Source organism: Musca autumnalis, unplaced genomic scaffold (assembly GCF_047663935.1).
Source record: "Musca autumnalis isolate F117 unplaced genomic scaffold, ASM4766393v1 scaffold_1, whole genome shotgun sequence".
NCBI lineage: Eukaryota > Metazoa > Arthropoda > Insecta > Diptera > Muscidae > Musca > Musca autumnalis.
In genome coordinates this window covers 285314142-285327044 of record NW_027411644.1, presented here as the reverse complement: position 1 = coordinate 285327044, position 12903 = coordinate 285314142, and the positions used below count along the sequence as shown (strand labels likewise).

General features: G+C 35.9%; 2 protein-coding genes across 2 annotated transcripts; one reads left to right on the top strand and one right to left on the bottom strand.

Annotated features, from left to right (window-relative positions):
• Positions 1-286: 286 nt before the first annotated feature.
• Positions 287-7003, bottom strand: topi (matotopetli). Its single transcript, XM_073961541.1, has 5 exons — positions 6526-7003; positions 5192-6114; positions 1429-1787; positions 1116-1372; positions 287-1063 (listed from the first exon to the last, which is right to left on the bottom strand). The coding sequence occupies exons 1-5, from the start codon at positions 6923-6925 to the stop codon at positions 381-383; spliced, it is 2622 nt and encodes an 873-aa protein (XP_073817642.1). The 5' UTR covers positions 6926-7003; the 3' UTR covers positions 287-380.
• Positions 7004-9934: 2931 nt separating this feature from the next.
• Positions 9935-11699, top strand: LOC141389672 (flavin reductase (NADPH)). Its single transcript, XM_073961540.1, has 3 exons — positions 9935-10317; positions 10373-10608; positions 10673-11699. Exons 2-3 carry the CDS (start codon positions 10539-10541, stop codon positions 11212-11214), a joined length of 612 nt encoding a protein of 203 aa, XP_073817641.1. The 5' UTR covers positions 9935-10317; positions 10373-10538; the 3' UTR covers positions 11215-11699.
• Positions 11700-12903: the final 1204 nt, after the last annotated feature.

Genomic DNA, 12903 nt, shown 5'->3' with positions numbered 1-12903 from the left:
AAATGATTTTGGTTGCGTAGCCGGCATTCGATTCTATATATAGAATAGGTATATCATTGTCGGCTAAGCCAACTTTTTTTACTTGTTTAAGAGCTGTTAGAGGACTGATTTAAAATGTTTACTGAGGTAGTTCATGTAGTCCTGTTTTCAACGAGATCATCTTTTTCGTGGGCAAATCCATACAAAAAATCCTACGGATTAGGTATTAAAATGTTTAGTGGACACACTATAACGTCGTATATTTTTTTCAAATGGGATAAGATCGAATGTATTTAAAAAAAATTGATGCAAAAACAAAACATAAAAGCAATTCAAAAACAGAGGAAAATAAATACTTGTAATAATATTAATAATAAATAGTTGTAATAAAAACATTAAAATTACTTTGTTGCATTTTTTAGAATATTATCCTCCCCATCGATATCAAACATTAATGATTCAATCATTGTTTTAGGAAATGGCACGTTACCAATCATTACAATATCATCTGGCCCAGGATTCCTAATATTATTACTGGTCGATGGATATTGAACATCCGAAAATGAATGAATCGCCTTAGGTAAAGTGTTCTCGTCATATGAAAATTGCTGGCCAGAAGCAATCTGGTTTGTATGTGCCTGCGACTGGTTTGTATGTGTTTTTGTAGCAGCTGCTGCCGCTGCTTCTAACTGTAACTTCTGCATTTGCATCATTAGACGAGCATTTGCATCCAAGTGGGAATGTCTAGCTTTCATATGTTTGTCACGATCACCACGTTGACGAAAATGTTTCGTACAAAAGAGGCAACCGAAAGGCTTTTCACCTGTGTGAATACGTTGATGATTTTTTAAAGCATCTGCCCGATAGAACCTTTTGCCACAATCTTCACACTCATAACGACGTTCTCCACGATGTATAAGACGATGCTGATAGAAAACCGACCCAGTCAAGAAACGTTTACCACAGACCAGACAATGATATGGACGCTCACCGGTATGACACTTGCGAATGTGATCATTTAAATCGGGTCGTATTGTAAATTTCCGGCTACAACCTGGTTCTTTGCAGGCAAATGGTTTCACACCTAAATATGACAATTAAATTTAACTCAACATATCATCTACTACAAAACGTACCTTGGTGAAAACGTAAATGCTGCCCCAAATGACTCGACTGGGTATAGGATTTGCCACAAATATCGCATAAGTACAAACGATTTCTATTCGGATTGACAGAACCGTCTTTATCCTTCCTATACTTCTTATAGTGCTTCTCTTCATAGTGGGCCAAACATTCTTGAACATTTTCAAAAATGTGATCGCAATATTCACAGGGTAATTGTAAAATGCCCAATCGGGGATTTAGACGTGGAATAAAATGGTATAAGGTATAACTGAAATAATTAAAATTAAGTTACTTAAGGAAATATAAGTCATAAAATAAATTTACCGATGTTCATGCAACTGTTCCAATGTCGGGAACTTGTTCTCACAAACGTTACAAACAAAATAACGCTGTATATAAATTTCATGCAATTTGATATTTTCTCTCATAAAAACACATTCAGTTTGCCAATGATTGGTTATCTCCTTTGACGTTTTTACACAAATATCACAAGAGAAACATTCAAAGCGACGTTCAGGTGTATGACACACAGTGTGCACAAACAAATACGATACGTCGGAAAATAGAAAGTCACAGAATTCACACTGAAGAATACATGTTAATATAACCATTTTTAGCAATTGTGGAGTTTTTTCGTTAAATGTCTGCGTTTCGGGGATCATTTTTGGGACATCGTTTTTGGACTGGAAGTAAAAAAATTAAACAAGTTGTTTATACCACCAGCTCGCGGAACACCTTAAATTAGCGGGAACGATTACATGGGAAGTCCAAAATAGGAAAGAAAATTACAAACAACAGAACAATAACCGTGATTTTTTTTCCAAAAACAAATATTTTGTCATCCAACAACGGATACCACCACATATTCTCGTTTATATGGCTTTTACCTGATGAGGTCGGAAAAAACTTAGTTGAAGGCAACCGATCTGGTAGCAAACTTCGACTTGGATGACTACCATGTTTCAATATAGGTTTGGAATTCGATTCCTCATCTTCATTAGTAGACCGCCCGACTTCATAATCTATGAAAACCGTAATTTCCTTAACCATAGGAAAGCCAATTGACAATTATTTAGAAAATTCAGAAACCAACGCAAGGGATTGCCCAATCCCTAATTTCCCAGCAGAGACGATGATATTAACGAATGAGTGTGATGAACTTCGCCGTACGAACCCTTAGCGACCGCAGTCATAGAACTTTCCCTGGAAGTCAATAGACTAGTCGAAGACCTCCAATGGAAATTGTGGATAGAGCATCTGAAGAGCTGCAACATTGGACAAAAATTAAGGCGTCATCGAACCCTAGAAAAATGGGTGTTCGAACTTATGTCTAATGGCATGATTGAGACAATCCGAAGTGGTACGCGAGTTATTTAAGTGGAACATTTTTGGGCACACCGATAGTGACCGGACGAAGATAAGTGTTTTGCGTTGTTTGTGATCTCTTCCAGTCGAGAAGGAACCACTACAGTGAAGATAAAGAAACTGGATAAAATATTTGAAAAACTCTCCTCAATTTATAGCCTGGAGAATGGTCAGGATGGTCCCCTGCATCAAAGGTAAATCATAGAGGCCAGTAACAAAGATGCATGAGGCGTTACTCTTTCCCAGCATCGGAGCGGACACGGATTCCGGCAGCAGCATACTATCATAACAGCACTGCACACCATTTCCACACATGTTAGCTGTCATGGTAATATTGGATTCGATAAGGTCTGTGATGAAGAAGTTGAATACGTAAATAGCTTCTGCTACCTTGGATGTATTATGTCTGTCAACGGAGGAACGGAGGAAGACGTCAAATACAAGCTAGCTAAAGCCCGAGCGACTTTTGGACGACTAAACAAGATTTGGAGATCGCCGCAAATCACACTGCATACAAAACTGCGGTTATTCAATGCATGTGTGAAAACAACACTTTTATATGGAAGCGAGACATGGTTAATAAACGATTCCACTATAAAAGCAATTCAAACCCAAATTAATAAGTTCTTGCGCATTATATGTCGAGTCTTCTGGCCTAACACTATTACAAATGCAGACTTATGGCAAAAAACAAACGAAGAGCCTATTGTCAAACAGATAACCAGAAAAAAATGGAGATGGATAGGTCACACTCTTCGGAAAACTCCAGCCAGCATCACAAGATACGCCCTTGAATGGAACCCCCAAGGAAGCAGAAGACGTGGCCGTCCAAGAAATACCTGGCGCCGTACAACCATAGCAGATGTCGGTAGAATTAACATTTCATGGGAAGAAATAAAATCACTCTGTCATGATAAATCAAATTATAACATTATTGTAGAAACCCTATGTTCCACATTGGAATAAATAAAGGAAAAAAAAAAAAAAGGTCTGTGATGCTATGCCGTCCGAGGATGAAAAAAATAAACTATATTTTATAGCTCCGATTTACATGCGAGTGAAAAGTGACGGGAGCGAGGTAAGTTTTTTTTGGGTGCAATTTTTTTTTTTTTTTTTTTTTTTTGGCGTGGGACAAGTTTTTGTTTGGGGGAGGTCTCAAGTTGTCCTCACCTAAACTTGCTCGAATTCGAGAAGAGTTTCACTCGCTGGTGGAATTCGAGCGAGTATTCGGAGCTCTGGCTATATATTTACGTGATCGTCAGTCATACGTGGATTTTTCAATTTTTTTCAAAAATTTTTTCCGATCGAACCGAAAATGACGTTTTTGTCGAAACCGGTTTCGGTTTTGTACCTCAAAACCGGTTTCGGTTTTGGACACCCTAGCCACAGCTCTCTGCGATAAGATCAGAAGTAGGAAAACTGTCCTCAAGTCCTCAGCCTGCAGTGTTGTAATCAGAATCGCAAGGACTATCTTCCATGAAAATATCAAAACAATCCTCGAACCAAAATGCGCTTAGTAGAAAATGTTAACTTTTGTGAGGTCCGATATGAACCATCCAGATCAGAATTGCTGTAGGGGTCATTGTAGGCCATTGCTGCATAGGACCTATGATAAGTAAGTGGGAGTACTGCAGGCTATGTGAAGATATGGATGACACTGAAACAACCAAGCATCTTCTCTGACGGTTTTCTTATCAGACAAACAAAAGACACAAACTGTTTGGTTCCCAGGAGATTGCATCTCTCTCGTATTTCTCTTTCATACACTCGCGGTCCTTCAAAGAGCTTTAAATGGCTATTGGGCGGGTCATCCGAAAGTTCAACTAATCATTTTTCACATCCTTATTTGATCTATCCACTCTCCTCCTTCCTTGTTCCTGTCTCTCTCCTTTTTCTCTCTTTTGAGGGTGGACCGAGTGAAGTGGTTGTCTACATCAACGGCAGCTGCGTAGTAGTATTTCTAGAGCTTTTGGACCACTATGTCAGGGAGCATGAACTTACCTTCGAAAAGCATTATATCGCCGTAAATAGGACCACAATGAGATCCTTCGGTAAGAATTTCAAAAGAAAAGTTTTAACCTTTATGAGAGAGGTGTCGGCAGGAATTGTCCAACATAGACCTTCTTGGAACTTGATGTATAATTGGAAGACATTTTCGTTAAGTTATGACGTTTTCTATCATTTTAATTGATTCGTCCGCAAAGCACTTAAACTGCACTATTGCGATAATTGTTGAAATTTTGCGTGAGAAGTATGCGATGGAGTTGGCCGACGTAGTACATATTCTACGTTTGGAAGAAAGATTAAGAAAGTTTCGGTCAAATCGGATACTCAATTCGTGTTCATCACCACATTTTGGTTGGTGCTGTCAGAGTTTTTGAGCTGTTGATCCCTTAGCTTAGGAAGTATGGACTTGCTCCCTAAAAAAATTGAACTGTCGTAATAACGATCCCAAACTGCAGCTCTTTGAAAATTTGTGTTAGGGATTCCCGAAGGTGTGGACCGAAATAGTAAATATTTGAAACTGATATACGTCTAAAGGAATATACGATGTTCAAAGTTTAGACAAATCGGTTTCTCTCTTCTCTTACTACATATGTTATAGTCACCTAATACACTACAATATGTTTCTGTAAAAATCGAAGCGAACAAATTCAAATAAATTATGTTTGTCTGTTCATGATTTAACAGTTAAAAAATAGCAAATTAAAAACATACTTACTTCATTTTCCAACAATTGCAGTGCATCATCGACATACATTTCGTAGGACATGTCTGTACATGTATCCAATTCTTTTTCATCCATCCAAGTGCTGGGAAAATGTGAAAATAAATGTTCGCATGCGTTGCTATAATGAAAGAATATTCTACCACAAATGGTACACTTTACGACCAATCTAAGACGATTGGTATCGGGCACTGATGAATTAACTTGCGATACAACAGATTTGCCCGAGGCTTTATTTGAATTGGATGGCGGTATCAAATCCATTGCATGTTTCTCCATATGACGTAAAAGACCTGAGTAATGTACAAATGATCTTTCACACTGCGTACAATCATGGGGACCATCCTGTTTTTTTGCATCACTTGAGCTTGACGCTTGGGTGGATGTTGATGATGTGTTGATTGTGTCATTGCTAGTATCATTGTCGTTGGAGCTGATATTGATGCTGCTTTTTGTGTTATTTCTAAACGAAGGGCTCAGTGTGATGTCGTATTTTAATTCATATTTAAGAAAACGTCTTAGGCGTATTTGATTTTCGTTTAAAAGTCGAATGCAAGCTGGATCTGGTGGCAGTAATGGCTCCTTTTTAACAACACATTCTGTAATATCTACAGAGGCTTCTGTAGAAGCAGAGGTTTGTGGTTGTTGCGATTCATCAATTTTAGTTGATGTTAATAAAGTGTCATAATCTACTTGTGAAATATTCGAACTCAATGGTGGACAGTATGATGTTGCTACTGGAAATGTTGGCAAGACTGTAGAATTTTGAATTAAATTATCTCTCACATCCACATTACTTTGACAGATATGCGTTTGAAAGCCAACAAGATCAAATAATTCGTGGCAATTTGTACACTTAATATAACCACCAATTGAAGTTGTTGGTATGGCTTGATATAAATACATCGATGATGGTGCTGCAAAAGAAACAAAAACTGAATTAAATACGTAATTTTAATTGATTTAGATATTTTAGATGGAGCACTTAATACTTGCAAGGTGAATAAACTTGCAAGGGTAGACTACTCTCACTTTTTATAACCGTATCAAACTTATTACAAAACATCCAACATAGCTTCCCAGTAAGTGGTGACCAACTGAAATGGCTGATGAGGAATGACTCCCAAAATAAGATCCCCTTCCAAAATAGACTATGTCCGTCCATTTCATTCAAAATGCATGCGAGGATATTCTGAACGTGAATTCCCCGTAAGTTTTCCCCATTTAAGTTAAAACGGCAGAAAGACCAAACTCACGGGAGTTTTTGTTTCTTTTCTTGCATAATTCGAACTCGGCGATAAAAAGAATGTACAAATAAATTTAATTACCTTGTGATGTTATCGACAAATCCAATGGTTGTTGAGAACCCGCCAACTCCGTTCCATCTACAACCTCCGTGGCTGAGTTTAAAGGAAAGTGTATTTCTTGATTTGCAGTTCGTTGATAACTTAAATCCAAAATTTCTGATTTTACATCGAAAGATTGCTGTTCTTCCGCTACTGTAGCAATAGTTTTAGATGTGAAATCGCCAGTCCCATAGGATGGAACAACATCAATACCAAATTCTGTATTCAAATATGGATTGGTATCATAAGTTGTAAATAAATCGTTGATATTTTCGCCATTTGCACTATATTCTGGATTGAATAACCTGAACTGATTAACTAACAGCGGATCAGAAAGCCAAGCATATTCAGGCCCAGAAAATGTCGTATCGTTCGGATCCATTATAAAAGTTTGAAAATATTAGCAAAAATTCAAAAAAAAAGTGAATAAGTAGATGGATGCGTTTTCTTTCGGAAAATTATTATTTGAATTTGACGGGAATGACAATGCTTACTATTCCCTTAACGGTGTGGTCATAACTTCAATACTGGCGTCTGACGACTGTCACATAAATGCCCCGGCATATACGGCGCGTTGAGCGTTGCGTTACAACAACCACATGAAAACTTCAAGAACAAACTTGGCATCACTTATGGGTACTTTACACGATATGTTATTTTACATATGTGTTGTCACTTTGCGTATACATTTTGTATATAAAAAGTGACAACCCATATGTAAAAAACATATCGTGTAAAATACCCATTAGACATTTTTCATGTGGTTGTTGTTTTCAACGCGCAACGCGTCACACAACGGAACGTATGTGCCGCGACCATAATGGCTATATTACACCATATGCTTTTTCACATGTATGTACGTAGTCACTTTGGGTATACTAATATACAGACCAGCTGATGTCATACATGTGAAAAACATATGTAATATAGCCATAAAGTGGGGTACACACGATCAATTGTCAGTTTTGCTCAAATAATCGGTTGCTTGCCAGTGTGGACGCTAATTTTTTTAGTCATCAGGCAACCACAAAATATTTTGTGGTTGCTGGACAGTTCGACATTTATCTATGTCTCAATTTACATTAGGCGAGTTTACTTGCGGCAATTGTCAGTTTGATGGAGAGAGAGGTGAGGTATATGGTAACCCTTTGCCTCTCAACACCCTCTCTCACCCACAAACTGACAATTGCCGCAAGTAAACTCGCCTAATGTAAATTGGGACTATATTCCGAAAAATCGACAGTCAAAACTGATCGTGTGTACCCCGCTTAAGATGTACCAAATCCATGGTACAATGATACAGGTAAAATCAAGTCCCAGCTGATTAGTTTCACCCGTAATACTAGTGTCAAAATGTATATGACGCTTTGTCATTGTTTGTCATTGTGTATTATTTGTTGTTGTTGTTTTCAAAATAAAAATAAATCATCCACATACAGATTGAAATTAGAAATAAAAAAGGAATAGAAACGAAGGACAATGGTGCTTATTTCAACATTTTATTAGATCCACATCACAGACGTGACTGGGAAGGAAAGGATTTCAGGAAGAGTGACTGTATATGTTGGGATCACTTTTTACCAGAGGACACGAGAAGAGTAGGAACAAAATGGAAGCTAGTGCCACATGCAGAACCATTTGTTGTGCATTCGCCGAACGTTGTGACAATGGAATGGTAATTATTTACATGTATTTAAGAATTGAAAATGTATGTAATATGTATTTTGTTCAGTTCCACAGATATAAATATTGCATTCCATTCCACATCCCATGGTAGAATAAAGTAAAGGTAGGCCACAGCTAACAGCTGATTACAAGTTTTTTCTTTTTATGGCCTAATCTGTCAAAAGCAGGGTTGACATTTTGTACTGTTTTTGACATTATGCAATCATAAAGGTAGATGTATCGCTGAATTGTTCCAACAAAAAACTTCTGCTGTAACACTATATCTTAAAATTGAAAACAAGGACAAAAAATGTGTATTCGCGTGCCATAATAAAATTGTTGATTTTTTTAGCAAAACTTACGAATGAACAATTTATCAAATATTGATATTAATTTAAATTTGTTCCAAAAGTACGGGAATGTAAAAACTACAATTTTTGTAAAAATTCTGCTGACATTTATCTGCAAATCGGATACCAGCAATCACGATGTCAGATTAGCCAAACTTGTCAAGTAGAAAATAAGTGAATGAAATTTTTTCACTGTCATAAGTTTGGGAAGAACTTTTGCTATTTTTGGAACACATTTCCAACAAGAATATTCTGGAGCCTAGCTAGAGAAATGTTTTTACACTTGCTGTGTTCCAGAACCTGCAAGAAGCTACTATCTTTTACTACGATAACATTTTTTCCTTTATGTTATCGGAAAAAATAGTAAAAATTAGTAGATTCTTGCAGTACTGGAACAGACCAACTATATGGCACTTTTAACATATAAAAAGTGAAGCTCTAAGTTCCATATGTTTTTAATACGGGATAGCTATGCAGGTACATCTACCATTATTATTGTACCGTGCCATTTGACGTTTTAAGCCATGGCTGCAGGGTGGCATTTCTCAGTGATTTTCATACCTGGCCTACCTCTACTTTATTGTACCATGGTATGTACATATATGTTTACTATTAATTGTTACTGATAATTTTTATTAAATTTATTTTTCATCACAAAAGTTTTTAGTTCAAATGTATGCGTTGTTGTTTATTTGCCGGCGGAGAAAATAAAATGAAAGAAAATGCAAAAAAACTGCGAAGAGTAAAGAAACAAAACAGAATTTGCGAGTACAGGGGTATGTGTACCCCATGGCCCAATTACAGGTCCTCCATCAAGTGAATTCAAAGAAAAACGAAGATTTTAAATGTCAAAATTCATAAACAGAGGCGAAAAAATTTTTGAGGCGAATTTCTTTTTTGTCAATTCAGGTAGATACATACAAAACATTTTCCAAGAAAAAGTTGTTACCGTAGTTATTTTTGTTTGACGAAACAGAAAATACAAGCTGATCGAACTTGAACTGCTAAAACAAGTTATTGTAAATTAAATTCTCATACAAACACAACAAATGTTGACATTTTACGTGTACAACATTAATTTTTTTGTTTTCTTTTTTCGAGATACATCTACCTGTTTCTATACAGTTCGACATTTCAATACATCACAGCGAATTCAAATGACAAATATGAATTTTGATAGCTCAAATCGAAATCATCTGATTTTGCCTTGGGCCATGGTGTACCCCCTCTTATTCCTCTCTACACCCTCTCTCATAAACTCAATTTTCTTTCCCATTAACTTTGAACGTCTAAACACCGACTAAATGAAGACAATATTTGGAATTTGTGGCAACTCAGAAACAAATTCATTCATTTTATTCAAGCCCTGTTCCTTTACGTTCAAGAATCTTCAAGTTTTACAACTTTTTACTCGAAAAGCGTTCCTTTACTTCAGACACAATACAATTCACATGGGAGCAGTTTTCAACTTTTACTACTTTTGCCGGTTTTACCATTTTCAGAAGTAAAGGAACAGACCATCAATTGTTGTCAGAGGCATGATACAATGAATAGGTAGCATTATCAGCCCAGCTGATGGTAACATAATGTGTCAATTGCATTGAATTTATGTCAAATTTTGACATCTTATGTTACCAAAAACGGCAGTTGCTGCTACCTATTCATTGTATCATGGTCAGAGGTGTGTGTCGTTCTGTTCTGCGGTTCTATGCCGGTGTTTTTATTGTTAAAATAGAATTTGCTCATGCAACACGATAAAGTATTGTTTATAATAATTATTGTTCTTGTTTTCGCTAATTTTCATATCTTTACAGATTTACAACCGCACATAAATATTGTTTATATTTGACAATCCATTTGTTGTGTACTTTCTGATAAGGTATCAAGTGGTTTTGATTGCACTCATCTCAAAATCGCAAGTGAATGACAAATAAAGGAGTTTTAACCTAGTGTTCAAATTCGCACATAAATACAAACATTATGCAACTTGCAATTATTGGTGGTACTGGTATGACCGGCCAATGTGTTGTTGATTATGCAGTAGAAAAGGGTAGGTGGTGAGACATATAATTAATAGAAAATACCATAATAATTAACATTTTATAATATTGTAGGTTTTCAGGTAAGAGTTCTCTTCCGAACAGAGTCTACTGTACCAGAACGTTTCAAGAAGTCTGACAAAATAGAACTTGTACAAGGCAATGTTCTTAACTTTGAGGATTGCGAAAAGATAGTTGATGGTGTCGATGGAGTTTGCATTATTTTGGGTACACGTAATAAATTGGAAGCCACCACTGAAATGTCGACAGGAACGGCAAATCTTATAAAGGCAATGAAAGCGAAAAATGTTAAACGTTTCTCCATTGTAATGTCTTCATTTTTATTCCGACCTGTGGCCGAAGTTCCAGCCATGTTTCATCGTTTAAATGACGAGCACAAACGTATGTTGGAATTAACAAAATCTTCAGATTTGGATTATATTGCAGTTTTACCACCACATATTGCTGATGAACCATCAAGCGAATACACCGTCTTACATGATGAGGCTCCTGGCCGATTAATTTCCAAATTTGATTTGGCCAAATTTATAGTGGATTCTTTGGAACAACCTGAACATTATCAACAAGTATGTGGCGTAGCTAAAAAGCTTGACTAAAAATCGGACGTAATGGTCAATAAAATAAACAGATATTTAATTAATTTCAAAGAAGCTTCAAATCCTCGCCTAAATCTTATATAAACATTTACTTTTTTATATTGTAATTAAATGCCCTAGTCTTCACCTATGTAAATCATTGCATTTGAAAAAAAAACTAATTGTATTACGTGACAGCAAACCACAAACACATCTATAATCACGTTTCTAATGTGTCTTTTCAAATGAATATACCTAATGACACTTAGCATTTTACTGCATTTAATTAAGTATTCCCACAGAGTATTTATTCATATGTATTTCCGCAAAAGAAATTATTTTTAATTGGACAAATGTGCTAGGGTTTAATTAAATTACTCCCCACCAAATTGGCAGCTAATTTACATTGCATTAATAATAGCAAAAAAACAAAGAAATTTGTTTTGTACAGAATTTAAATTGGCATATTAATATATTGAATATCGAATAAAAATACCAAAAAAATCATATGAGACTTTTTTGTATTGTTGATCTTTGATCAGTAATTTTCTTCTTTTATTAGTTTGGCTTAAGGTCAGTAATAATAGTAATAATTAAGAATGAAACATTTGCGGTTTCAAAGCCAAAGAGAGAAGATAAAATTTTTAGACTTTTGACTCTGGAGGTCAGTAGTGGAACTCTGTAACTCATTTTTTTAGATGCCGACAAATATCGGTAACACTTTTATTGGTACTTTTCATTCATAATTTAGCGTTTTAATTTTACCGATTTTTGTCGGTATCTAAAAAAATGAGTTACGGAATTCCACTACAGAAATTGGCTGACTTCCGGAACGTCAGTTGCTTTGTATTCGTGCATGAAACTAGGGGCTCTTAGAGGTTGAGATACTATGGAAATGTAGAAGGAGAACGCTGTGTGGTTTTACCTGCAATGGTGTGAAGACGTTCTGACATGGATATGTTAACCCCTGAATTCTGATGCAAAATGCTTTATGTCTTCTTATAGGTTTTGTAGTTTTTGCTCGGTCAAATTCATCTTGTACAAAGCTTTAAGTTCTTAGAAGCTTCGTATTTTGTAGGTGTTGCAATGAGTTTTGAGGGAGAAATCGTATAGGTATTTCTCTAATTTATTTCATTCGTACTTTTCTATAACAAATACAGTTGAACCTCGATTATCCGTGAATCGATTATCCGGGAACCTCCATTATCCGTGATAGAAAAGAAATTTTGGACTTTTTTCCATTTCTTCTATTTTTCGTTATAAACTTCATTGCCCGGGAGTAAAAACACACTTTCCAATTAATCTGATTAAGCAAACAAAAGGTAAACAAACGAAAACTGGTAATTCTCCCGTATTACACAATTTGTGTATTTATGTATCACAAAAACCATGGGACAAAGTCAGTTCAGATGAATCTGACGATGATGATATTATGTATCCTTCTAAAATTTGGTGGATTACCATTACAAATTTAATAAAAATTGAAGATTTTCATATTGTTGTACAATATTATGTAATTTTTACTTAAAAATATGTTCAAAAACTGCACAAAAGCATTGCCTCCATTATCCGGGAAAATCGATTATCCGTAATGCCTCCGGTCCCGACCATCACGGATAATCGAGGTCCGAATGTACATACTTTCATAAAACAAAAATTGTTTTGTAGTCTCTTCTAAATGTCGATAATGCAGTTGAATATATTGCATAA